At 37.4% G+C, this 27,911-nt stretch overlaps 3 protein-coding genes across 4 annotated transcripts in view; all 3 read right to left on the bottom strand.

Moving 5' to 3' along the window:
* LOC120327905 (uncharacterized) overlaps window positions 1-5,151 on the bottom strand; it is a 28,400-nt gene extending 23,249 nt beyond the window's left edge. Inside the window, exons 1-3 of one of the 2 annotated variants that reach the window (XM_039394269.2) lie at window positions 5,116-5,151; window positions 3,430-3,779; window positions 1,942-2,122 (exon numbers count right to left, since the gene is read on the bottom strand). In XM_039394269.2, the coding sequence (XP_039250203.2) occupies window positions 1,942-2,122; window positions 3,430-3,713 (465 nt within the window). In that variant the 5' untranslated portion in view covers window positions 3,714-3,779; window positions 5,116-5,151. Of the gene's footprint in view, window positions 1-1,941; window positions 2,123-3,429; window positions 3,780-4,190; window positions 4,347-5,115 lie in introns of those variants that run through there. The other variant, XM_039394270.2, reaches the window with a different exon arrangement.
* Window positions 5,152-9,802: 4,651 nt separating this feature from the next.
* On the bottom strand, window positions 9,803-11,180 carry LOC144425232 (stress-associated endoplasmic reticulum protein 2-like). Its single transcript, XM_078114753.1, has 3 exons — window positions 11,045-11,180; window positions 10,582-10,654; window positions 9,803-10,079 (listed from the first exon to the last, which is right to left on the bottom strand). Exons 1-3 carry the CDS (start codon window positions 11,126-11,128, stop codon window positions 10,039-10,041), a joined length of 198 nt encoding a protein of 65 aa, XP_077970879.1. The 5' UTR covers window positions 11,129-11,180; the 3' UTR covers window positions 9,803-10,038.
* Window positions 11,181-13,402: 2,222 nt separating this feature from the next.
* On the bottom strand, window positions 13,403-15,970 carry LOC120328364 (uncharacterized). Its single transcript, XM_039394827.2, has 4 exons — window positions 15,854-15,970; window positions 15,264-15,370; window positions 15,036-15,137; window positions 13,403-14,814 (listed from the first exon to the last, which is right to left on the bottom strand). Exons 1-4 carry the CDS (start codon window positions 15,929-15,931, stop codon window positions 14,403-14,405), a joined length of 699 nt encoding a protein of 232 aa, XP_039250761.2. The 5' UTR covers window positions 15,932-15,970; the 3' UTR covers window positions 13,403-14,402.
* Between the last annotated feature and the right edge of the window lie 11,941 nt (window positions 15,971-27,911).

A 27,911-nucleotide genomic window follows, 5' to 3' on the forward strand; every position in this document is an offset into this window, starting at 1 on the left:
CTTTTGACAAAATACAATCACTTATATTCAATTATTTATAATCCAGATATAGATAGGAATACTAACATCATTTATTGAAAGTATAAAGAGTTTTTCTAAAATTCTAAAGATATAATAATAATCTTTTATCAAAGTAAGATTACTCAAAGACCATATGTTTTGTCATACTAAGCTTCATTTTTACATATTACTACAAGAGCTATTTTGTTTTGCTGAAGCAAAGCACTTGACTTTTATTGGCTTGTTCCTCATTATACCGCCATGATAAGCTTACGCTAATAAGTTCATATTATTCGAATAATCATGCATGTAGTTGGTTGTGTCAATTTGGTAATCCTCACATGCTAATTTAGAAGATTAGTGTATTGTTAACACCATGAATATCGTTCTCCTGTTTATTTTATTTAAATACCGGAATACAAAATATGTGCTAATCCTAGTCACACACTATCAACTGATCATATGAAGCTTCCTGCTTGCGTAAATGAGATTTTCTCTTATCACACTAGTTAAATTCATTATTACTACAATGCTGTGAAACATTCCCAACTTAATATATATACCAGGGGTGGGCAACTTCTCTAGTCGGCGGGCCAGATGTGGGAAAATGAAGTTCTCGGCTTCAATACCTTAATCACATATTTATTCGCTAATGCAAGAAAGAAAATTATAAATCGCGTTTAAAGTAAAGTTTAAACAACAAAAAAATAGAGACCAAAAAACACATAATGAATTTATCATAATGTACTAAAAGTGTAATAATGTAATATCATAATGTACTGATGTACAGTCAGCGGGCCGGTCAAAATCTCGTCGTAAATCTCGGGCCGTAGTTGCCTTATCCACTGTAACTTAACTGGTTAAAGAATATAGAGAATCGGATAAAAACTAATCGAACTCATGCTTACATAAAATTAGTATTTTTAAAATTGGTTACACAATAGCAAAAGCTCATATAAAACGCAATAAAAATAATTCATCAACTATTCAAGAGATTGATTCTCTGGTATGCAACTGCTGTTTATTACGGTACTTAAAAAATTTATATAAAATGTAATAAAACAGGGGTGCGAAAATTAGTCGAACACAGACTCTCCGATATCAGTCTGAAACCACCGATATAATATTCTAATTTGTTGAACAAACAAACAAACAATATTCAAAATCAAATGATCAGGGAAACAATAAGTTTGACCTGATCCCAATTATAGCTTTCTCATGTTATGGTTTTGAAATTGGACTTGCCCTCATGAATTTCTGATATTGGTGAAGTGATTGATAACTGTACATTATAATAATATTTTGATGCAATTTTTCATTATAATTTTTATATAAGATCAGGTCTCAATACCCAGAGGGAATAATAACACCAGGAAAATCCTGCCTAAATGCTTTATCATTCAAAGTGTAGTGCATTATTTTGAACATCTGCCGATCAGGGGGATTCATTGTCACAATTTTCTTTCAGCAACATTTATGAATAAGTTTTAAATTTCGTTTCTATCGCCTTAACAAGATCTGACAAAACTGCTTCAAAATTACCTGGCATTGTGAAGGAAATTGAAAGTCATGAATAAAGCAATGTGCAAAAAATAGGCAAATTATACAGAATGAAAAATTAACATCTTTGAAATATTAAAATAACTCTTGAATTCAGCTACAATTGTATAATTCGCATAATATTATTCAAACATCTATAATTGATTTAATTGCATTTCTTGTATTTTCCATGTGTAAACATGTCCGAATTCTACTCTCATTTCTATGCAAAAGTTGGCAGGCATAATTATGACAAACATATCAGAATCAATAGTTGAATAGCAAAAAGTATAAAATAAATAACGGCAATTTGAAATTGTCTGACATAGGTAATGGTTAGTTGAAATCGGGGATACCATTCACACTCTTTATTTTATTATAATACGCAAACCTAATACACACCGTCACAACTTGGTTGCATTGATCGTCAACAGAAGATATATCCTTTGATTTTTCAATTTTAGTGGAAAAATATTCTTGTGTTGGGGCATGTAGGCCTGTCATAGATGTTGCCTTGGACACTAAAGTTGTATGATATTGTTCTCCACTGGGATGGGAGATCCTCTGATTTCGACAATGCCGCCTGTAAGTATACATTGATAAATATTAATGAAGAGCATTACAATGTTTCCAATACTAATCCATCATAATGGTTTTGATACCATGATACAGATATAAGAAGGTCAATATAATACATGTCCCAAGACAATGGTTGCAGTTAATAATGGAAAATTAATTACAACGGATATTTGCTCATACAAAGTGGTGATTGACATACTAGACAGTTAACGCCCGTTAGTGCATTTCTGCGACAGTACTATGTCTATAAACAATATAGTTTGAACCTATATACCCCTGAACTTTATAGTGATAACGAAACAACTGAATTACATTCTTTCCATTGTTCATGTTATATTGCATGGAAAGTAATCGTAATACACTTTAATCATAGTTTGATTTTCTGGTGGAATCCACCCATGAATAGTGTTGTAATATCGTGTAAATATAATTCATAATTGCATATTTCATAAAAATTATACTAAGAATAGGTTAAAAATCAGTTTTAGGGTTTTTTCAAACAAAATTATAGAATTTACTTTATATCTCAGTTAAGATGACCTAATCAAGGTTGGATATAAAGCAAATAAAGTTCGAAACGAAGTTTTAATTCCAAAATAAAAATATCAGTGCCTAAGATATTCGGAGTGAGCTATATTGCGTTAGTGTCATCAAAATTAATATATTATGCAAATGAGGCATACATCACGGTCACCAAAAACAAAAAATATACAAAAAAAATTTCTAATCATAGATGTATATTATATTACTAAATTGCTCTACAGTCTATACAACACAGAAGACTTTAAACCAAAGACAGACAGTACATACTAATATTATTCATTGACAACAGCTTAAATTCCCCTCCAAATTCTTAGGTACAAACAGGTTAATGGAATAAATGAGTCATAACTAATAAGTCATAAAATTCACAAAAAAAAATATAATATATTTTTACTTTCTAAATTGTTGTTAGAATAAAAAAATTGCCTTTTCTTTCAACTACTATAGACCAGTTTTTTTTTATTTTCTAAAAGTTCTAAAAAACGATAATGTCTCTCTAATAATATAATGTTTTTTTATAGAGCTTTTGACCTTCCCAAAACCTTCACAAAAATTGCCAAAGCTTTGGTGAACAAATATTGACGTGATGATAGTGAATGAATAAATATTCTATTATAAATTATATATATTTACAAATTATAAATAAATTATAAGTGATTATTACTGTAATATTTTCGAAAAGTACCCTATACAAGTACCATAAAAAAACCAATGCTGTTTTGACTCCATGAATATCTGTATATCCTATGCGTAATGAAGATTACTCACCTCATGAAACAAATACAAACTGCAATAACTGCAGCAAAAGTTGCAAAGCAAACCACAAGGACAGCAGTAAGTAGAATATTGGTTTGAAGTAGCATCGTTTTGTCATCCATTATGTCTTCAAATGATGGCAGATCAGAGTTCATTGCAGAGTTTGTCTCATAGGAAAATGTCGTTGTTATTTCTGCACTTTTCCCATGTAACAGAGTTGTTTCTGATGGTTGAGCGGTGGTTATATATCCACTTCCCTCGAAAAAGTGAGTGTTGTTGCCATTTCTACTTTCCATCTGACGGAAAATGATGATACTACATCCACATACTTTTATACTTCCAAGAATGAATCACCCAGCTCACTTTATCAATAATGATTAGAAGAAAAAAAATTTCTATATTTAGTTATGTATTGATTTCGTATTAACACACCTAATACATTATGCAGTTACATAACGATGGCCCAGGAAGAATTGAATATACCGGTATACCAACTCAAGAATCTCCAACTTTAAAATAATAAAGATATTGACCAGAAATGACCAGAAACTTAAATAGAAAATTACAAAAACTAAACTGTTATGTCATGACACTTATCCAATGATGAGCTTCAATAAAATCACTTTTTGTTGCTTGCTTTCAAAATGAAATAGGATAATATTGAAGCTAGTGTCAACTTTTAAAAATATTATATAGACTAATCTATCTATAATCTGAGCATACAGTGAAATTTAAACCATTTAACACGAGGTTTTAACAGAAAAATTACTTACGTTACATAATCTGTCAAATTTTTAAAAATCATTTACAGATTGGTGGATATGCACTACTATTACTGTATTATCATATCTATTAGAAAAATTACAGTCGTCTTGAATAAATTACCAGAAAGAATATTCTGCACATGAAAATTGATTAATCACAATCAATAGAATTCAGCAATGTGAATTACAGTTGACTGGTTTGAAAATTTCATTATGAAATAAAAAATTAACTGTCTGAGGTTACATTTTCCCTCATTTCCTGGAATCACTGGAAACATAATTATCATCAAATTAGTAGCTAGCAATAACATAATAGAAAAACGCTTATTTATATATAAAAAACTATATGTATGTATATTGGTTCTCGTGTAGTGGGAACAGGGGAATGGGATTAGTTAGCCAGTTATTTTTTTTCATTTTTTATTGCCATAGGACAATACGGCAATAGCTACTAACATAGCGACCAAGACTTGTAGTTTCGTACCTACCGTACTTCTAGTGAGCGTAGCATAACAATTTTCGCTGTAAGTCAGTTCTTTATCGTCGCCGTCGATATCATTTTGTGCAATCTCCCATATATTTGGCGAGCTCTATGACGTGATTGTGATGTCGTAATGACGTGATTTTTGGATGGCGTAGTCAGGTGATGGTTAGGATTGACATGTCAAAAATGCTATAAAAACTGTTATGCTACGCCCACTAGAAGTACGTTAGGTATGAAACTACAAGTCTGGCTAACTAATCCCATTCCCGACAGCAGGGCGAGAGGCCGTGGTTGACCATATGATTTAGCTGTCTTATTCACTTTCCTCTCCCCCGGGATAAATATGTAACGTTAAATCCTATCCTAATTCAGAAGATCACAGTGTTAACTATTCCATAGTTCAGTATTTTGCACCTCCCTAATCAGACTACATTTGCCAATATTCAATACCTAGATATTACGATATTAGCACCGGCAGATCAGCAGATTGTAATGCTGTTCCTTGGCTTTATTTGTATGCAGGCATCTGGGCATGGAATCATAAATCTATAAATTGCAACTCTCAATATTGAATGACTGTCAAATATCAGCATTTAGAGATACATAAATCGTATCGGTATCCTACCCCACAAATACTGAAATACCTCCGATGCATGTCACAATTGCTGAACCTCAATTTAACCCGATAACAAGAAAGCGAGAAATACACGCACCGAAGATTTGGCAATCAGAGAAAGCCTGCGCGAGGAATGCTACTCAAATGTCGATTACAGCTATAAACATATACTTCCACACAAGACTGTTATGTTGTCACGTGACTACTACGAATTGTGTCAAAATAGCGAGTTTGTCCTTTGCTGGATGCAAAGATGATTAACAACCATTTCAGTTACACGATTTGGTGCCATTCAACTGTGTTTTTATTTTAGTTTTGTGTAGAATACAATAATTTTAGAGGGGGTGTTTCAAAATTTAAGGAATATATTGTGAATCATAAAAATTGTTTACGTATTTGGCAAACAGTCTACACCAGGGGGTTCTAAAAGTTGATTGATCGCGGACCCAAAATTGAAGCAGAAGAATATTCGCGGGCCAAAAAAGGGGAAAGAAAGGACACGACGGCACGGCTGGGGTTCAGGGCGCGCTCAAGCACCCGGAGAAAATTTTGAAACATAGGCACTAAAATAGGCTGCACGATTGATTTTAGATACACCTAGCATCGCAGTTTGTTATGTAATAAAATTAATAATTATATTAGTTAGGGTTAGGTGATAGAATACCTGAGAAATAAATAACAAGCACGACTTTCAACAATAAATTTGCAACTGATGGTGACTAATGAAGTTACTTGCTAAACTAGCATGCGGCCCCGTATAAATGGTTACTTGTGACTTGTACTTGTGAGATGTTCAAAACGTGGCTCCAATTCATTCGCAATAACGCATTCAAAAGATTGTCTGTTAGTCTAAACCAAAATTTTGATTTGTTATGTTCATAATTGTGTTGTTAGGAAGACTGATGCTGGAAAAGTTGCTTTTTATACCAGGAGAAATGACTTGCAGCATATATTAGCGGAGAAATTTTCCTTCAACAAATGGCGATTCTTTTTAGCGATGTTGCGGGCTACAGTATAACTAGCCAATAACGTAGATTCATTTTCATTTAATATTTATTTGAACATGTTTGTTTGACGTTTGTATGAATTTAGCAATAAATTAAATTTTGAAATACGCGCGTCGACTGATCATAATCTGAAGAATGCTTCGTCTCATAATGACGGCTAATGTTGTATTCCTTCAAAACTAAAATATTTTGTTGGCAAGGAAGACAAATCGCTGAAGTTCGATTCTATTCAATAAAGAAATAAGAACGCTGCCACCCATCTAATAAACGTCTGTTTTCAGTGTCTAGTTTCGTTTTGTGACATCTTTAAGTTTTCTTAATATTCGCCTGATGCTTAAAATATTGTCGTATGTGATCCTAATGCTGGTACGTATACAAAAGATACCGATGTAATTGAATTGTTACGAAATACTTTTCTACAGAAAAACAGGCATAGATATACAGTACACTAGCTGTGTGAAAGGCAAATAAGCTGTGGTTTAAAATGGCCATAATTTGTATAGTAATCTAAATAAATAATTAGTCTGTGATATACAACACAGAGTGGATAGAATAGAGTGGCAGCATTGCGATAGAGCGGAGTAAGAGTTGCAGGGAGAGCTCATATTGGTGTTGTGCAAGAATACAAATCAAAACAAAATGCAATCGGGCGCTTTGCCACACATTTTATGTCCACGGATTACCGTGATATTTTGGAGGGTTCCCGCGGATATATCGGTACAAATATATAATATGGGTGCAAATGTACGGTCACCATTTTGGAGCAGTGGCGCTTTTATTTTATCGAAACAATCGCAGATTTAATTTATCACAATTAAATGAATAAAACAACCATTTTGAATATGTATATCGGTATATCGGTATATTCGTTGAAAAAGTCGGCTCTTCTAACAAGTGGCGTATTCTCGAGGACTAACTCAGAAGCCGATTTTCATTGTTCTAAATTAAATATACTTTCTGGGATATTATACTAGATCTTTCTAACGACGATAACGAATTCGCATGAGCGCAAAATATATCAAAACTAAATATAATCGGGCAGTTGATCACACATTATTATGCCCGCGGATTGGCGTGGTATTTTAGGTCGGTAATGAGTTTATTTTGTCGTGAAACGCCGCGGCCGCGAGTTGCCTTGGACACATGAATTCAAATAGAGAGACATTTTGAATTCTTGTAGTTGTCATAGATTGAATATTACGAGACTGATAAATTATTATACCGCGAAAAAGCCGGTATTTTTAACGAACGTGGTGACCGTTTCAGGGGCAGTTTCAAGAATATTTCCGGTTCCATCTTGTGAACTCTCGCGGCAAGTGTATGTGGGTGCTAATGTACATGGGTACAAACATCTATGGCTGCAAATGTACATGGTACAAACATCCATAGTTGCAACAGATATGTGGGTGCAAAGATAATTGAACCAGCATAGCGAATGTTATCATTGAGGTCAGACTAAAATATCACATATATATATAAGTGGTGTACGCGTTATATCAAGTAAAACAGCAGAATGAGTACGGAATTCAAAACAAACTGATGCAGCTTCACCGCCGATGAGTCATTGTGGCACGCTAATAATGAATGTTAGATATAATTTAGGTGTCCGTGGAATTCCAAATATATTGAGTGATGATTTTACCAGCTTCGAACATTCCTTCAGCGAGGGGATGTAACAGGTTGCCAGCAGGCATAGAAGTAGTCCAAATTATTAGAATCTATTCTACCCCATTCCATTTGTTTCCGCTGCCAATGAGCAGCAGGCTTCGATACTTCCTACCTGCACCGCGTCTTTCCGCGAATATTCTCACATGAAACATTAGTTCTGTCACTCATAATACATAATGGTGCAACTATTTACAGAAGTCCTAAAATATATGTATATATACATCTTAATTAGGGTTATCATATTTTTTTGACTTCAAAGCGGGACGCCTCCTGTCACTTTACAGTTTCCGGTTTTACTACATGGGCCTACATTTAAGCCATCCCGGCTGTCTTCATTGACCATATTGTCATCGAAAGTTCATGCGCATATTCTCTGTCTAAATATCGAGTTCAGTTCGAAAAATAGAAAGGAATAGACGCTAACGATACAAATGATCCGAATTTAGATTTTTTTATGTACAGCAAAAGAAATAAAGAATAATGAAATAGTCTGCCGTTTTCAAGCATTGAGAATTTACTTATTCGCCCAAGCATGCTTTTCTGTAGATAACGCCTTTAAAAAATGTTGTTCAATGTTACATTCACGCGAACGTCCGAACAGGACCAATTATGATTGATTTTACACGGATACGTTCACTAACAATGTTAGCAGGAAACAACGAAACAAACAAAATAACGCATTCACCTTCAGTAAGTACGCTAGCGTTGCGCTGCACACCAACAACAGTAACGAGAACATGTTCGTGTATTATGCTGGCTGAACGCAAAAGCGGGACATTTGGCTGACTCGTCGGGACGGCGGGACAAGACGCTAAAAAGCGGGACTGTCCCGCCTAAAGCGGGACGATGGTAAAAATTCTGTATCATACATACCAATTTTGGTACTCCCGAAGTATGTGAACCAAAATGGCGGACACCGGAACGTAGCATGTGTACCAGGTTAGGGTTACGCCACAATTTTATTTCAATTTTCCCTATTTTAGTTCTATTACGAATTGGGGGACTAGCCAAGTGACTTCCGTAGTATTTGTACCTGAAATTATGGCCTAACTTGGTACACATACTAAGTTCCGCTGTCCGCCATCAATCGGTTCACATACCTCGGGAGTACCCCAATTTTTCGTAGCTCGAAGCGCTTTTAAGACTCTCAAGACGATTGAGAACCCACGTTTTCCGACTGGCTGTTACAGTCTAACACAGCAATTAGAAATTGCACAACCCTCCTCCGAACACCCTGAACGCGCAAACTTACTGTAAAGTTCCGCCTAGCGCCCGCTTTTCTGATCCGGTGTAAGTAAAGTTCACAGATGCGATGAATCTCCAACGTAAAAAAATCAAATCAGCGAAATCTGCATCTACTACAGTAGACTTGGTCTCCCAATTCGAAAAATAATTTGGCCCTTATTTTGATGAATATTTCCACTTCAGCCCAATCTCTAAACTGTTAGGAACACCTCCGAGTTTCTGCAGAGATTTTTGACAGCGATTGTCAACAATAAAAGTCCCAAGATTCCAACTACAGGATAATTCAAAATTTTTACCCAGACGAATTTAAAAATACGACCCCAACCACACCAATCTCAGACGCCACAGCCCTGCTTTACAGATATGGACCTGAGTTGTGTGTTTTTTGACACTAATATTTTTTGCCCTATTATCTACACTAATAGTGTAACCAAGAAGATGTGAGATTCAAACAAACTATTGGTTATCATACTGATGGATGTAAATCCTATCCTATCCTATATGGACCTGAGTTGTGTCTTTTTTGACACTAATATTTTTTGCCCTATTATCTACACTAATAGTGTAACCAAGAAGATGTGAGATTCAAACAAACTATTGGTTATCATACTGAAATATACATTTATTTATTGATGTGGGTTGCACACAAACTGTCAAGAAAGTCATAAAATGCACACCATCGCAAGCACATGAGAGCAATGTTTGTTACAATGAGAACATTTATTTAAATACTGCTATGTACAAAATGACTGAAAATTTTCCCAAGGCAGCAAGGTATGGTCCATAATCATGAGAAACATAGATATATACATCTTTGTTGTCCGAAAAGTCTTCAATCTAACCAAACATACGAACATGTTGGAGAATTTCGAATATCGCTGAAAATGAAAGCGTGAATATTCATGAAAAAACAAAGTAAACTAAAAGGATTTTATTTATGTGTTTTGACCTATTATATTGAATATTTCTTTGGTGGTGTCGGTTACCAATTTTTATGATACTTTTCAAGTACCGGTATATGCCAATATTTTTGAAAAACGACCCTATCTTGAAATGAAGCAAAAATAGGAAAAATGAGTATAAGACAAATGGACAATGGCTTAAAATTCCTGAAAATATATATCTACGGTATATTAAGCCTATAAGGTATTACTATCGGGAAAGACTGTTATGGTTGAGACAGACACAAAATTACTGCTTTCACCATATCCAGGAAGCAGTAACTAACAAAGCAATTAGGCAGTAATCTGTACTTCCTGGAATATTAGCGTCTGTTGTAATGAATTACGGTATTTAAATTAGTTTTAATTTAAAAGACAACATGTGATTTCACTTATGATTATAACAAAAAGTACCTTAAAATACTTAATTTGAATTTACCTGATCCACAAACAACAAATATGAATAATCCGAGCAGCCAAGGTCCAACAGGATAACTTTCCTCTGTGGGTTTCTGAATACAAAATATGGGCAATTATGCAATCATATTTAAAATTACATTGTATTGCAGTACAAACCAAACAAATACAGTATGATTATTGATTAGATATTTCCAAAATCAATAGAATATCCCAAGACAATTGCCTGTATTCATGATAAATTCTTGATTTTGAGAATAAGAAAAATTTCACCTAATATACATCATTATGCACAATTGACAACAGCCAGTCAGGTAGACAGTCATGACAGTGAAAATGCTTCATGCATGCTCTTTGTTGAACATGAACCAATTCAGAATTTATTAGCTACCTTCATTTTGGTAAATATATTTTAGAACATGCAAGAAATAAATACAGCAGTCGATTTAGTTTTGGCCACCAATAGGTATAATAATAATACTTACCAAACTTTTTGCTACGTTTCCTCTCGATGTTACATTTTTGCTGTGCTTCTCTGAAGCCATTCGCATTTTATGTGTTACTACCATGTTGATAAATATTGTATAGCAGTTTAAATCTTAAAGTAAGATTGATCTGAGAAATAAAGGAAGTTCTGTGACTTGATGTGATAGATAAATAAGCAGCCTGTTCCACATAGGATGTCTGGCAAGAATTGAATAAGTCCATTTAAGTCGAAAAGTTAAACTAAGCGGTAGCTATACATTCATGAGGATTAAAATAGAAAAGATAAATCTATGAAACACTGATAAAAGCTGAGCCAATGATGATTAATATTTTGGAAACAAGGATATTACCAAATATTGTTCTAATTTTCAGTCAAGGTTATCGAGAGATTCAGACAGTCTTTACTTTAATCTATATTTATAATTTAGAAATTTAAATCACTATTCAACATAGTCAAATGTCAATACTTCTGTACTTAGTATATAATAATCTAAATATATTATATAACAGTTTGGTATGGTAAAACTTATGGTGTACAATTTTATACATTATGTGGCTCTGGCATTGTAAGATACAGGGCTTAGAGTTTTCTCATTCATTTTTTATTCATCAGTTTCGAAAGACTAGTCGAAATATGACTAAAAACACTACTTTTTGGACCAGAATAGCCATCTTGAACAAATTAATATAAAAAAATATATTTGAAAACTGGGATAAAGTGTGAGTAAAATAAAGAACATTTTTCAAAAAAAGGCAAGCTTGGGCAGTGAGGCACATGCTTGATAACAGTATTAAGGAAATGTATTCTAATACTGTAAAACTAGTATAAGTTTGAAGTTAATAATCATTTTCAAACCATTGATGATCAGTTCCATACTTGGGCTGACGGGTATAGACATCTGTATATGCTAGGTTTCGCTGTAACTTTACTATCAAATAAAAAAAAATAACACAGGAATTACATTAATGAAATTCAAATAATCTGCAAATACATAAGTCAGTACTGCAGTAAGTATGAACAATATTTCAAAATGTGAGCACTTCCCAGCTTCCAGATCATTTAGATCTTAATCTATTGATAATCATCAACAATAAATAAGTTAAGTTTCAGTAAATGCGTTAAATGCAGTAATCTATCGAAAGCCGAAAAGAATTCATTTATCCCTGTATTCCTTAACTATAAAAGCTACATATGCCCCATCGCAGCATCTAGTTAGAATGTAAACTTACATAGAATTCAATCTTCAAACCTCATCTTCCCCTCTAAAACATTTGCGATGAAGTGCTCTAATTCATATCGAATTGAAACAGTAAAACGTGATATGATCAAGAGTTTCGGTTAGTCAGTAGCCAATACTAGCTACTTATAAAATGGGATTCCAGAAATCTGGAAACCATGGGGAAACCCCAAGGCTAGAAACCTTTAATCATGGAAAATTGCATCAATAATTGCACCCACGCCCAAAATACAGATATAACTACCGAAAATACCAAAACGGCGACCACCGCACAACTGAACGGATAGTGCTTGAGTTACACATCGTTAAACGCGTCTACAATGAGAGCGACGTCACTCGCCACGTTGACAAGTGACAACACACTACCGGCGCCGTAGCGTCATATTGTTGCGTCGCGCCTGGGGGGCATTTAATATAATCAACTCGGTCGCCCTGCAGCGATTAGACCCATGGACGTTTGATGGCCGCGGCACCCTATAATTAGCTTCAGAATACATATTACCGGTATCTATTTATAGTGGTTAGATAGTTCTGCTATAACTAACAATTATATCCATGAAGTATCAAAGTCCGATTAGAAAGTACCTAATCGAGCCTTTTCTCTTTTGTATTGTATTCTATGTCACATAATGCTGAATAAATCCACTTTCTGCTCTGTGAAAATATAAGATTCTACCCTATTCGCAATATATCCATCCACATTGACATTTTTAAGCGTCTGTGAAGCTTAATGTAAGACCTATCACGACATTTGTCATTCGGAGGGGTTCAAATTGACACATATAACGTCGAGCGACCCACTTCAAGCAAAAATCACGTTAATTCGCAAACAAACTTTGACCTTGAATTGAGATGCTGCTTTTAAATTTGTTTTCGCCTAAGTGTCAATAATTATACAAAACAACTACACTGCAGTTATTCTTGGGAAATGGGTAGTACAAACGTCTGAGTGAGTAAGGAATGTCTGCAGCCTACTTGTTGAGCATATTATGTCTAACGTGTATGTCCCAGCAATGACATGAACATGTCATGTTTCATTTCATTGATCCCAGTAATGAACCAATTTCTTCAAACGCACATATACAGTTCGAAACATATATATATATATCCCAAAAAGGTTTTACTTTATTTTTTTTATTATTAAACGATTATTTAATTTTCATTTTAAATTTTCCCAAGTCATATCACCAACCTTGAGTCCTTAAAAGGAAAATCAAATAAAAACTGAACATATCTCATTTAATCCTACGCCTTAGCACCGACCAAAATTTATTTAAACTGCACATACATTTCAAAACATAACTCCCAGAAAATATTTATTGAATTTTAAAGTCGTAGGTATGTGACCTATAAGATTCACTATTAGACTTCTGTAAATATAGTAACTGGGATATTTTTGTCGATATACATTATATTGACTCTTTCCCGACAGTTTTGTTACGTACCAAAATTCAATTTAAGCATTTCCGTTCAATTAGGTTTAGTGAAAATTGTTGACGTACTAAAAATTGTTGACGTACTAAAAAATAAGTAGCAATATTTCAGCCTCTACTATTTATAATACGTCGGCGTCTGTATATACGTTTTGTGCATTAGGCTTATATGTAGTGGTAGGATTCAACGGTTCATTCCCGTTTTCGGAATCTGATGATAATAAGCGAACTCGATGTTGTTTTTGAAGCTATAAGTTAGGCAAGGTTTTGTGAAATAAGTGAATCTTTGGTTAGTAGGTTTGGTGCGAAAGATAACTTATTTTTAAAATTTAAATCCCATCAATGACAATATGTATTTGTTTTGAGTCGAGCTAACCAACTTTTCCATCACCATAACATATATATGGCTTTTTAGCAAACACAATTTTTCATGTTTTTTTTCTTCGATGGTTTTATTCCAAACTTAGTCACATTGTGGTATCGTCAGTGTCACCCAAGCATGGTCTGTATTAACAGTTTTCAAGTTTTTCATGATGTATTCGGTACAGGCAAAACTGAAGTTGTTAGGTGAATTGAAAACCCGCGATAGACGTTCGACTGCATCTGCTTGCTCGACAAACACTCAGGGTGTAAGAACATCTCAATACCTCGTTTCTGTGCATGTTCACTTTTTAGAGAAATAATTGCTATGTTTTCGGTGTTGTAGAGCTGTAGACAGTTTCATTATTTGTAGTTGAATAAACTATCGAGGAGGTTGTTGTATTTTGGGAGTTATTGTCATTCTGGTTTGTTGCCTTGGCTATTAAATATCCTAAAAAGCATCCAGCTCCTAGTGCTAATACAGCCATTAAAAAGTATCGAAGATATTTGACATAAGTCCGATCTCTCCATTGGGATTCCATAGTAGAACTTCGAAAAATTAAGTCCGTGTTGCTTTGCGTTTCTGATCTAAATTCAGTGTTTGGATTTTCTCTAGTTGTTAAATCTTCGTCATAATAATATGTGTCTTCTCCAAAAGAGTCCATAGCTTGGAAGTTATCTCCTCCACTTAAATTGTTTTTCTCTTCTTCTATGGAGTTTTGAGGTTTAACTTCAGTTCTAAAACATAAATAAGAGTACAAAAATTTGGAAAAATTGAAAATTTTGAAAAATACCTCACAAAGTGTTCGGTAGTTCACTGCAAATAAAATCAGTCCAAAAATATTTAGTTATTTGGATCGATTAGTATATATATTCAAAATCTCGCAAATATATAATACCGGTACAAGTCTGAGTGGAAAGATCAATATTTCTATAAAGAAAAGCTGCTTAAAACTCACTGTGCGGATGTTGGGAGAGAAATATCTCCGTTTCCGATATCCTCTACTTCGTCATCCATTTTCCCTTCCTCATGAGCTCCTTCGACTGGGCTTAGGAATTCCCTGAATATTGAACGTAATAATATTTAGGGTTTGAGGTATTTACAGACATGGTGAGCATATTTCATCGCGAAATCGGCATCACTGGTATACATTAGTTTATAGAAGCATTGTCTAGCTTTAGCTAACCTGTTTTTTCTCCAGTTATTTGGAGCACTTCGCAATTTTTCTGGTGATTGAAACTCGGCTTCGTTTCCAAATCTGTTACGACTTTCTGGTGGCACCCAAGAGTCCTCCTGACAAAAAATGTAGAAATATTTCAGTGACGAACGCCGTTATTTCATTAGTAGTCTGCCCCTTGTCAGAGATTATGAGGCAAATGGGGATGGTAACAATGTAAAAATAAGACAGGTTGAAAATTTAAAGAATAGAATTAACATCTGTATTAGCAGATATAATGAAAAGCACAAAACATATACTAAGTAGACAGGTTATTATATGCTAATTTGACAACACAAAGATTGTAAAAATATAATACACAAGTATACGGTACAATACAAGCATTTCAATTACAATCAAGCAAGATTGTAAATAATTGTTAATTCCGAATCTTCGAAATACGAAAATGAGCAAGTGTGTTGGATCAGATTTGTCGCGTTAAAACGAACTTACATAATATAATACTAGGCTTTTAGAGATCTTGCTTTTTCAAATTAACAAAAAAAAATCGATAAAAGGAAATAATTCCGGACACGTTTTATAGTCCCAGTCAAGCTCACCTCTTCATCCATTTCAAAATTGCCATCTGCTTGATACAACTCCCACTCGAGAAGCTCAGTTTTTCCCGAATAGTTCATTGTTTATACGGAATTTGTTTTAATATCAATAAATCTTTGAAAAGATTGCTTTAACAGTTAGTCAGCAGAAACAAGTATTTTTCAGAACGATAATTGATACAAGAAAATAAGGTCAGGGTGATATGATCTCCCAATTCCTGTATTTTGTCTCACCAAGATCACACGATTCCTCCAATAATACAATAAGGCAGGTACGTACTGGACTGCCACTGCCTAAATGCTTGATCAGCTCTGAGATACACTATCTTGGCACATAACTCATATTTGCACACAAATTACAGTTCCTCTTTCTCAGATAGCCTACTAATATAAGCATGTATTTGAAGCATTTATATGATTTAATGACATTTGCAACAGACAGTTTTGGGGAACAAGAAGCAATTTCAAAAATTATTACAATTGATATTTGAAATGGGAATTAAAACCAGTAACTGTTACTCAAATATGTAATATATTTATATACTTATTCCGTCATTTTACACTAAATTTAAATTACTTCTTATTAACTCAGCAAGTTCAAAGTAAAACCCGATTCACCCCAATTGTTTACACCATTCACTGTGAATACTTCTATTATGAACAAAGTAGTGCAGAATGAATGAATATATGATGAGCCTGCGATATAATGACGCGCTCGCGTTGTCGGGTTAACCAGTAACCTGCTCAATGTTTGTCGAAACCTTTGTACCATCACCTGTTTTAATCTATTCTGTACTGTTGAAAATGTTCATAAAAATTGAGTGCAATGAAATGGATACTATCTATGGCGCTAATCCATTATTATTAATTGTGCGAAAGATAAGAATAGCAAGAAGGGCATATTAAGATAAAATATATATACTAGTACCGGTGTAGAATATAAAGAAGCAGATTTCAAAATCTCAAGTCCTAGACATATCCAGAATTTAATTTCCAAATGAAAACAAAAGAGCGATGACGAAATGTATGAACGCAAATGTCAAATAACCTCGCCAAAGAGCCTGAAATAGAATGGAATTACCCTATTTTTACGCTTTCTCCCAAACACTCTCGTATCAAAGACAAGTGATGCTAAATATAGGGAAAATCCTGAAATGGAGTTGGTGGTGCGCGGTACCTCAATGAGACATTCATCTGGCTATATATATACTATGTCAAAGTTACGCAGGGAGACATCGTTCGAGTAGTTGTCATTTTTATGCGTGATATATAAATTTAAATGAGTAAAATATTTGGCATTTTAATCAAAAAATACCGACTTGTAAATTTCCATCCGAAGTTAGGCAGCAGCTTCATTGCAATTAACAATGATATGAGACGAAATTTCTGCCTCACTGCATTTTTTTCTTGTAGTATTCGTGTTTCTGATATGCATTGCATTATTCTGCTGGAATTCTATATGATTTTTGACCAAAGTTTCAAGCAAAATTTCGTGTCACACATGATTCAGAGTTAATTTGAAAGCAAAAAAATAGCTCTCGGTACTAAACATTATTCATTCCAATACACGTCTTTCAATGGTGTGACTCTTTTGGCGCTTTTCACGTATTTTTAATATTTGTACCTTCAATCTTAATATAACGATCTCTTGATCTATCACTAGTATTAGTTCAAGCTAGATAAATTATTTCAGTTTCATAATACCCGAATAAAATTGGTCCAACTTTTAAAACAAGAAATTTATTTTGTGAAATCAAAATAATTTATGCAAATAAAATTAGTGTGAAATGATTGGTGCATCGTTACTTTAACATCGTATACATATATACTTTACACAGTAAAATCATTCCAATTATCCTGTTTTAGAAATGAAATCAAGTATACCGCCTAGTGAGTGAATTTAGAAATGCTGACGAGATTTTGTGTTATTAGAATGTGCATCGTAAATATTGTATCGAGTCTACGCATTACCTACTATTCAAGTATTAGTATTAACAAATGTAACCTTTTGATATAGGTATATTATAGTTCATATCTAGTAATTAATTCTTTTCACTACCAGCATTGATAATTTCAAAAGAAAAAAGAACAGTAGGATTGGTAATTGCAAAAGGAGGCAAAATTGCTTCAAAGCTATTTTAAATTCAGTATTGGGGTCTTACATGCAGAATGAGGTATAAAACATGTTTGTGCTACCGAATGTAACTACATAACTGCAACATTATATATTGCAAGAGCTAAATAGCGTCGTAGAAGTTTTGAACGCACTCTAATACTATCGCACTATACATCTACATAGTCAAGTTTATTTTTTCCATCCAGTAAAAAAGTTAACATGTAATATTAAGACGAATATATAATATTAAATACACATTTCACTGAGGAAGGGAAGCCACGGGGAACCAATGCTGGTTATCAAGCAGCGACACCCAAAGTTCAAATATCTTAATAAACAATAGTCAACTTTTAGCAACTTGATTGTTGGAGAACTGTTATCATTGATAAGCGATTTATCCCAAACCTAATATGATGGATTTTAGAAATAACACGATTAATTTAGCAGTGCTAATATGCCTATGTGACGTAAGTCGATCCAGGGGAGGTCGCTACGCTACCCGCGAGGGGAAATGTATAGAAATATTTTTAGTAAATTAAGAAGCAGATGTTTGTTTGAAGTTTGTTGGAGGACCCGGGTCGTTGCGCCGGACGAATGGCGGAAATTCGTCCGGCGCTCTGCCCCCGACCCCTTCAGTCCATTAAGAAGTTCAAATACCACGTAATAAACTGATCACCCCTGACCGGAGTCGAATTTTTCCAATTATAAGGTCCGTGATCACTCAACCGTGACGAAATTTTTTTGACATAAACTAGACCTCAACTACCTTGTATGACCCAAATATGGCATCTCTACCTATTACCATTCTCGAGATATAACGTAAAATCACTGGAGCGTGACTGAGGAGATGAGGAAATAAAATTTCTTCCAAAATAGATTCAAATAATTTTTCTTAACATGCCCATGCCTTTACTTTCCTAATAGGTCCTTTCAGAGGCCTGCAATAAGCCAAAATCACTAGACCATGACTGGGGAGTATGAGAAAAAAAAATTCTTGAAAAAAGCATTAAACTAAATTTTCCCAACATACCTATCTATTTTATTTCTCGATAGCTTCATTTTTATGTGCGCAACCTTCTTACGCCACTGGAGGGCGATTGGGAGGGGGATGTCCCAAGATTCAGGTGGTGAAATATTCTATATATTGGTCCCTTTGAGATTTGAGCATCACTTTGCCCAAAAACCGATTCCAAGTGCTCCTAATAGCCCAAAAACCATATTACATAAGTGGGCGTGGCTTTCCACACGTTTTCTCACCACTGGGGGGGTGGTGGCACTGCCCCCACCCCCAATTATACTTGGAAAAATTCCCAATACTCGGCCAAACGCTTTCTGGCCCCGGAAACGGTGCTAAACGGCCTCTGAACCCCAAACTCACTCTTGCGTGACTTGATGGACAGCCGATTGACCAATCAGCAGCTTCGGGCCACTAAAATACCGTTTTGGCCCACTTCCTTTGGCCCGATCGTTCTGAAAAATTTTCTGTGTCATCACGACACCTTGCCCTGCATACGTGCCAAGTTTCGTCCGGATCGGCCCGCCAGTTGTCTGGGAAATGGGTTTTCATGGGGTCTGCTCTAGAAGACTTCGTCACATTATTTTTGCTCTATGAGCAAAGGCTTTTGACCATTACTGTGCATACGCACTAAAGTGCTACCAGTTTGCCTAACCATCCAGGGGAGGTCGCTACGCTACCCGCGAGGGGAAATGTATAGAAATATTTTTAGTAAATTAAGAAGCAGATGTTTGTTTGAAGTTTGTTGGAGGACCCGGGTCGTTGCGCCGGACGAATGGCGGAAATTCGTCCGGCGCTCTGCCCCCGACCCCTTCAGTCCATTAAGAAGTTCAAATACCACGTAATAAACTGATCACCCCCGACCGGAGTCGAATTTTTCCAATTTTAAGGTCCGTGATCACTCAACCGTGACGAAATTTTTTTGACATAAACTAGACCTCAACTACCTTGTATGACCCAAATATGGCATCTCTACCTATTACCATTCTCGAGATATAACGTAAAATCACTGGAGCGTGACTGAGGAGATGAGGAAATAAAATTTCTTCCAAAATAGATTCAAATAATTTTTCTTAACATGCCCATGCCTTTACTTTCCTAATAGGTCCTTTCAGAGGCCTGCAATAAGCCAAAATCACTAGACCATGACTGGGGAGTATGAGAAAAAAAAATTCTTGAAAAAAGCATTAAACTAAATTTTCCCAATATACCTATCTATTTTATTTCTCGATAGCTTCATTTCTATGTGCGCAATCTTCTTACGCCACTGGAGGGCGATTGGGAGGGGGATGTCCCAAGATTCAGGTGGTGAAATATTCTATATATTGGTCCCTTTGAGATTTAAGCATCACTTTGCCCAAAAACCGATTCCAATTGCTCCTAATAGCCCAAAAACCATATCACATAAGTGGGCGTGGCTTTCCACACGTTTTCTCACCACTGGGGGGGTGGTGGCACTGCCCCCACCCCCAATTATACTTGGAAAAATTCCCAATACTCGGCCAAACGCTTTCTGGCCCCGGAAACGGTGCTAAACGGCTTCTAAACCCCAAACTCACTCTTGCGTGACTTGATGGACAGCCGATTGACCAATCAGCAGCTTCGGGCCACTAAAATACCGTTTTGGCCCACTTCCTTTGGCCCGATCGTTCTGAAAAATTTTCTGTGTCATCACGACACCTTGCCCTGCATACGTGCCAAGTTTCGTCCGGATCGGCCCGCCAGTTGTCTGGGAAATGGGTTTTCATGGGGTCTGCTCTAGAAGACTTCGTCACATTATTTTTGCTCTATGAGCAAAGGCTTTTGACCATTACTGTGCATACGCACTAAAGTGCTACCAGTTTGCCTTACCATCCAGGGGAGGTCGCTACGCTACCCGCGAGGGGAAATGTATAGAAATATCTTTAGTAAATTAAGAAGAAGATGTTTGTTTGAAGTTTGTTGGAGGACCCGGGTCGTTGCGCCGGACGAATGGCGGAAATTCGTCCGGCGCTCAGCCCCCGACCCCTTCAGTCCATTAGGAAGTTCAAATACCACGTAATAAACTGATCACCCCTAACCGGAGTCGAATTTTTTCAATTTTAAGGTCCGTGATCACTCAACCGTGACGAATTTTTTTTGACACAAACTAGACCTCAACTACCTTGTATGACCCAAATATGACATCTCTACCTTCTACCATTCTCGAGATATAACGTAAAATCACTGGAGCGTGAATGAGGAGATGAGGAAATAAAATTTCTTCCAAAATTGATTCATATAATTTTTCTTAACATGCCCATGCCTCTACTTTCTTAATAGGTCCTCTCAGAGGCCTGCAATAAGCCAAAATCACTAGACCATGACTGGGGAGTGAGAGAAAAAAAATTTCTCGAAAAAAGCATTAAACTAAACTTTCCTAACATACCTATCTATTTTATTTCTCGATAGCTTCATTTTTATGTGCGCAACCTGCTTACGCCATTGGAGGGCGATTGGGAGGGGGAAGTCCCAAGATTCAGGTGGTGAAATATTCTATATATTAGTCCCTTTGAAATTTATGCATCACTTTGCCCAAAAACCAATTCCAAGTGCTCCTAATAGCCCAAAAACCATATTACCTAAGTGGGCGTGGCTTTCCACACGTTTTCTCACCACTGGGGGGGTGGTGGCACTGCCCCCACCCCCAATTATACTTGGAACATTTCCCAATACTCGGGCAAACGCTTTCTGACCCCGGAAACAGAGCTAAACGGCCTCTAAACCCCAAACTCACTCTTGCGTGACTTGATGGACAGCCGATTGACCAATCAGCAGCCTTGGACCCCTAAAATCCCGTTTTGGCCCACTTCCTTTGGCCCGATCGCTCCCAAAAATTTTCTGTGTTTGTTTGGTAACTACCTCCCGCTACATGCCAAGTTTCGTCCCGATTGGCCCGCCAGTTTTCTGGGAAATGGTTTTTACCAGCGACGGCTGTTAATGTACTTCCAGCTTTAGTCTTTCGTGCAACGAATTCTGATCTATACTGTGCATACGCACTTTCAGTGCTCTCAGGTTGCCTGACCATCCAGGGGAGGTCGCTACGCTACCCGCGAGGGGAAATGTATAGAAATATCTTTAGTAAATTAAGAAGAAGATGTTTGTTTGAAGTTTGTTGGAGGACCCGGGTCGTTGCGCCGGACGAATGGCGGAAATTCGTCCGGCGCTCAGCCCCCGACCCCTTCAGTCCATTAGGAAGTTCAAATACCACGTAATAAACTGATCACCCCTAACCGGAGTCGAATTTTTTCAATTTTAAGGTCCGTGATCACTCAACCGTGACGAATTTTTTTTGACACAAACTAGACCTCAACTACCTTGTATGACCCAAATATGACATCTCTACCTTCTACCATTCTCGAGATATAACGTAAAATCACTGGAGCGTGAATGAGGAGATGAGGAAATAAAATTTCTTCCAAAATTGATTCATATAATTTTTCTTAACATGCCCATGCCTCTACTTTCTTAATAGGTCCTCTCAGAGGCCTGCAATAAGCCAAAATCACTAGACCATGACTGGGGAGTGAGAGAAAAAAAATTTCTCGAAAAAAGCATTAAACTAAACTTTCCTAACATACCTATCTATTTTATTTCTCGATAGCTTCATTTTTATGTGCGCAACCTGCTTACGCCATTGGAGGGCGATTGGGAGGGGGAAGTCCCAAGATTCAGGTGGTGAAATATTCTATATATTAGTCCCTTTGAAATTTATGCATCACTTTGCCCAAAAACCAATTCCAAGTGCTCCTAATAGCCCAAAAACCATATTACCTAAGTGGGCGTGGCTTTCCACACGTTTTCTCACCACTGGGGGGGTGGTGGCACTGCCCCCACCCCCAATTATACTTGGAACATTTCCCAATACTCGGGCAAACGCTTTCTGACCCCGGAAACAGAGCTAAACGGCCTCTAAACCCCAAACTCACTCTTGCGTGACTTGATGGACAGCCGATTGACCAATCAGCAGCCTTGGACCCCTAAAATCCCGTTTTGGCCCACTTCCTTTGGCCCGATCGCTCCCAAAAATTTTCTGTGTTTGTTTGGTAACTACCTCCCGCTACATGCCAAGTTTCGTCCCGATTGGCCCGCCAGTTTTCTGGGAAATGGTTTTTACCAGCGACGGCTGTTAATGTACTTCCAGCTTTAGTCTTTCGTGCAACGAATTCTGATCTATACTGTGCATACGCACTTTCAGTGCTCTCAGGTTGCCTGACCATCCAGTGGTGATCACAGGTGCGGCCTTTGGCCTCCCAACGAGGGGGAAAAGCGCTAACGCGCAAATATATAACGCTTGACGCTTGCTTAAAAACGTAGCACTCGCCTCTCTATCACCGCCGTAAGTTGCGCCGATCGAATCGCGGAAATTCGATCGGCGCACGCCCCCCAAATTTGAAATGTTAATCAAGTTTAATCGATATATAGGTATTTTACCACTAGGGGGCGTGTTGAGAACTCCAGTTCTTGAAATAAAGAATGAGTGTTGTTAGTACAACGTGTCGGCAAGGTTTACAGGTTCTACTAACTACAGAACTCGAGATACAGATTTTTGCGATTTGACCACTAGTGGGAGCTCGGGTGCGATAGAGACTTGAAACTAAGAAAGAGTACCACTATTGCTTCTCACTGACCGAGTTTGAAGACTCTATCTATCGCAGAACTCGAGATATAGATTTTTGCGATTTGATCACTAGTGGGAGCACGGGTGCGGTAGAGTCCCCAAACTAAGAAAGAGTAACACAAAAGCTTTCCACTGACCGACTTTGAAGACTCCATCTATGGCAGAAGCCGAAAATTAGCGATTCCAATATTTGACCACAAGGTGGCCGGATCAGTCCCAGATTTTTTTTGAGTGGTTAATTAGTTTAGTTATACACGTTTTCCAAGTATGAGCCCTGTGCCTACACCGGAACCCTTATTTCCGATAACGACACAGACCAGACTGCCAAAATGGTGTTGCCAGGTTTTAAAAAACTAAGAAATCCCTTTCTCGTTATCTGGGGCGGGTAGGGGAAACCCCCCCGCCTTGAAAATATTCAAAATAATTTTAGCAAGGTCCCTCTCGCCTTGCGCGGCCCGGTAACCCCTGGAAATGGCAAAAAATCAAAGGATTACCTTATATGGAACGTCATGTGACCTACGCATGGAAGGAGAAAGGCACTTTTTGGCTTTCGGGCCGTTTTTCGGGCCCTTCCCATGGCGGGATCGTTCTGAAAAATTTCTCTGTTTCTGGGGGGACCGTCAGCTCTCTTTAGACACCTCGGGCGAGTCTCTACGACTTGCGGTTTTCTCCATAATGCTTGTTGCACCCGTTTCGCTAACTTGCAACCCAACCACACTTCGCACGTTACACGTGCACCGAAAACGAAGCCGCGATCGCGCCTGACGGCGCGTTTGTGTGACAAACGGTGCTGCAACATCCAGAAGAGGTCGCTACGCTACCCGCGAGGGAAAAGGAGAGGGTCTGTTTGAAATTGTTTTTAACGAAGTAGTGCTGTCGAGGTGGTTATTTCGAGTGGCACGTCGTCACGCCGGACGAATGGCGGAGATTCGTCCGGCGTAGGGCCCCCCGTCCAAGTGCGCCAACTCACATAATTTGGAGGTACCCACTTCCGAGCTGCTCAATAGCAACATTGTTTCTTTTGGTACATATACTAGCGATTTCTTCTAACCTAACGTTTGTGGTGTGTGACTTGATTGACGGCTTGATTACCTTGCAACCCTCTCAGTCCCACAAAACCCCAGTTATGACCCCTTTCCTGCGATACGATCGCTCTTAAAAATTTTCTGGGTCGTTTTGGTAACATCCTCCGCACTCGTGCAAAGTTTCGGCCTTATCGGCCCGTCAGTTGTTTGGGAAATGCTCGTTCTACGCCAGACTCACAGTATACTTCAGAATTGTACCACTAACGCTCGACGAGCAAAATTTCACGAAATAAAAAATATTATGAACGAAGTGATCACCGTTGCCTGACAGCCTGCCTGCGTCATCATCTCGGTTGACGCTCTTCAGAGGTACCCACCTCCGACCTCTTCACTAAGAGTTTATTTCTTTTTCGTTAATATAATAGCAATATACTTTTATCCCACCGTTTGTGGTGTGTGACTTGATTGATGGCCCGATTATCTTGCAACCTCTCTCCGTCCCACAAAAACCACGTTTTGACCCCTTTCCCCCAACGTGATCGCTCTGAAAAATTTTCTCGGTCGTTTTGGTAAAGGTCCCTGCACCCGTGCAAAGTTTCAGCCCGATCGGCCCGCCAGTTGTCTGGGAAATGCTCGTTCTACGCCCGACTCACATATATACTTTCATCTCCCATCGCCGAATGGGCGAGGCTTCGAACACGCCTTGACTGACAGCTCGATTGGCCAATAACCGATTCGGGACACTAAAAGCCCGTTTTGACCTCTTTCCCAAAACGCGATCTCTCTGAAAAATTTTCTGGGTCGTTTTGGTAAAGATCCCCACACCCGTGCAAATTTTCAGCCCGATCGGCCACGCAGTTGTCTGGGAAATGCTCGTTTCCTCTCCCTCACAGTATATACTTTCATCTACCATCGCCGAATGTGCGAGGCTTCAAACACGCCTTGACTGACAGCTCGATTGGCCAATAACCGATTCGGGCCACTAATAGCCCGTTTTGACCCCTTTCCACAAACGCGATCGCTCTGAAAAATTTTCTGGGTCGTTTTGAAAAAGGTTCCTGCACCCGTGCAAAGTTTCAGTCCGATCGGCCTTGCAGTTGTCTGGGAAATGCTCGTTTCCTACCCCTCACAGTATATACTTTCATCCACCATCGCCGAAAGGGCGGGCTTCAAACACGGCTTGACTGACAGCTCGATTGGCCAATAACCGATTCGGGTCACTAAAATCCCGTTTTGACCCCTTAGATAGATCTGGAAAATTTTCTGTGTCGTTTTGGTAAAGGTTCCTGCACCCGTGCAAAGTTTCAGCCCGATCGGCCTGGCAGTTGTCTGGGAAATGCTCGTTCTACGCCCGACTCACAGTATACCTCAGAATTGTACCACTAACGCTTGACGAGCAAAATTTCACGAAATAAAAAACCTTACGCACGAAATGCTTGCTGTTGCCTAACAACCTGCCTCCGTCATCTCGGTCCACGCTCTTCAGATGTACACACCTCCGACCTCTTCATTGTGAGTATATTTCTTTTTCGTTTATATAGTAGCAATATACTTTTATCCCACCGTTTGTGGTGTGTGACTTGATTGACGGCCTAATTAACACTTTCGATGCCAAGGACGTATATATACGTCATTTGGCGCCAACCGTTCCGTGCCATCAATGCAAAATGACGTATATATACGTCATTCGAAAAGGAAAAAGTTTAATAGATAGAAGAAGGTCGAGTTCAGGTATTTGCCGTCTTTTTTCTTCTCTCTCTCTCTCTTGTTGTCAAGTTGGGGGGAAAGAATGACGTCGTCAGCCAATCGCGTCATTCAAGAAATACCAAGATGGAAGGAGGGTCTGCCATGAAGTAAATTATCAACTTATTTAGCATGGCCGAGGTACATATTAGCCGCAAATTATCATCAAAAATTTGTACGAGACCGACTGACGCCAACACACGGTTTCAACTTTTTACGGTGAAATGATTGAAAGGTGTGAGGAGAGATGATAATATTATCAATCATGTTACAAAGATGTAGAAAAACATTACTAAACCGGGAAATAATTCGAATATTTTTATATGCATGATCGTCGTCTTATTGGCAGGACGATGAAATGATTCAAAATGTTGGTATTTTTGAACGTTTTTTTAATTTTTTATCATTTTTGGGTAACGGATTGACGGACATCTGCAACGAAAGCAAATTTTATCGTCCTGAGAGGTGAAATGTTACATTTTGAAATAATAAAGTGAGAAATTGATATTATTCGGAACATATATTTTTCTACTTGTCAGTGAGATATGATCCATGATATAGTAATTTAGTGGGAAATATATTACCAATAACACAGAGCCCCTCGTATGCTTTCAGCTCATATTGAATTACTTCCGTAGCTATTGTATAACCATAATTATAGCAAAATATGCAATCCTACGACTTTGTGTCGGATGAACAAGTTCAATAAGCAGCCATGGCGTACTGATTACGTAGCTACGCAATAGCGATCACGTGTCTGGCGCCACGAAGACGGGACTACGTGCAGTCGAGAAGACTTGCGTAGCAAATTGCGTGAGATGACAATTTCGGAAAATCGTGTTCTTGACAGATCAACTGACGAATTTCGATGAAGCTTTAAACCTTTTTATTATGTCAACTTACAGACACCGGATGCGTATAATGAATATTGAAATTGCATTTGGAAATACTTCATTTGCACGCCAATATTAGTTCAAATATCCACACAAATAAGTATTTGCTCGCTATAAATACCAGATTGAATGAAATGTTTGCCGAGGCAAGTAAAGACTTCGAATTTCATCGTTTACTGACTGAACCCACCAAATCTGGAAGCGCCCGACGAAAACTCAGGAGCAATACTAAGATACAAACGCACCTGAAATGTATTACGCATGCTTCGGTATTATCCGACACATCAGTCGTAGGTGAAAGAACTCACCTACACATGCGTATCTTGTCGGAATTGCTCTCTCATGCTATTATAACATATGTTGGAGATAACTTGTCTTGATCTCTCATTGCGATAAAGATTCAATTCGAACATTTTATTCAGCAATCAGAATCATTTTATTATACGAAAATATCAAATTCGAACAAAGAAAACAAAATCGTTTACTAGCATAAAAATATATCCTTCATTCGCTATATATTCCAATAACATTAATAATGGCCAATTATTGTCACTCACAAGGATAACATATTGCAAAATAAACAAAGTAGTCACATTGCATATTCATACAACTGTAACACATATGTACTTG

Source organism: Styela clava, chromosome 7, assembly GCF_964204865.1.
Source record: "Styela clava chromosome 7, kaStyClav1.hap1.2, whole genome shotgun sequence".
NCBI classification, from domain to species: Eukaryota; Metazoa; Chordata; class Ascidiacea; order Stolidobranchia; family Styelidae; genus Styela; species Styela clava.

Bases quoted from the DNA above. Each gene is read 5' to 3' on its own strand.
- LOC144425232 (XM_078114753.1), bottom strand. From the start codon at position 11,128: ATGGTAGTAACACATAAAATGCGAATGGCTTCAGAGAAGCACAGCAAA. The intron at 10,655-11,044 runs GTAAGTATTATT...TTTTGTATTCAG, and splicing joins GAAACGTAGCAAAAAGTTTG to AAACCCACAGAGGAAAGTTA. The intron at 10,080-10,581 runs GTAAATTCAAAT...TTTCATTTTCAG, and splicing joins ATTTGTTGTTTGTGGATCAG to CGATATTCGAAATTCTCCAA.
- LOC120328364 (XM_039394827.2), bottom strand. From the start codon at position 15,931: ATGAACTATTCGGGAAAAACTGAGCTTCTCGAGTGGGAGTTGTATCAA. The intron at 15,371-15,853 runs GTGAGCTTGACT...ATTTTTTGTCAG, and splicing joins ATTTTGAAATGGATGAAGAG to GAGGACTCTTGGGTGCCACC. The intron at 15,138-15,263 runs GTTAGCTAAAGC...TTCAATATTCAG, and splicing joins AATAACTGGAGAAAAAACAG to GGAATTCCTAAGCCCAGTCG.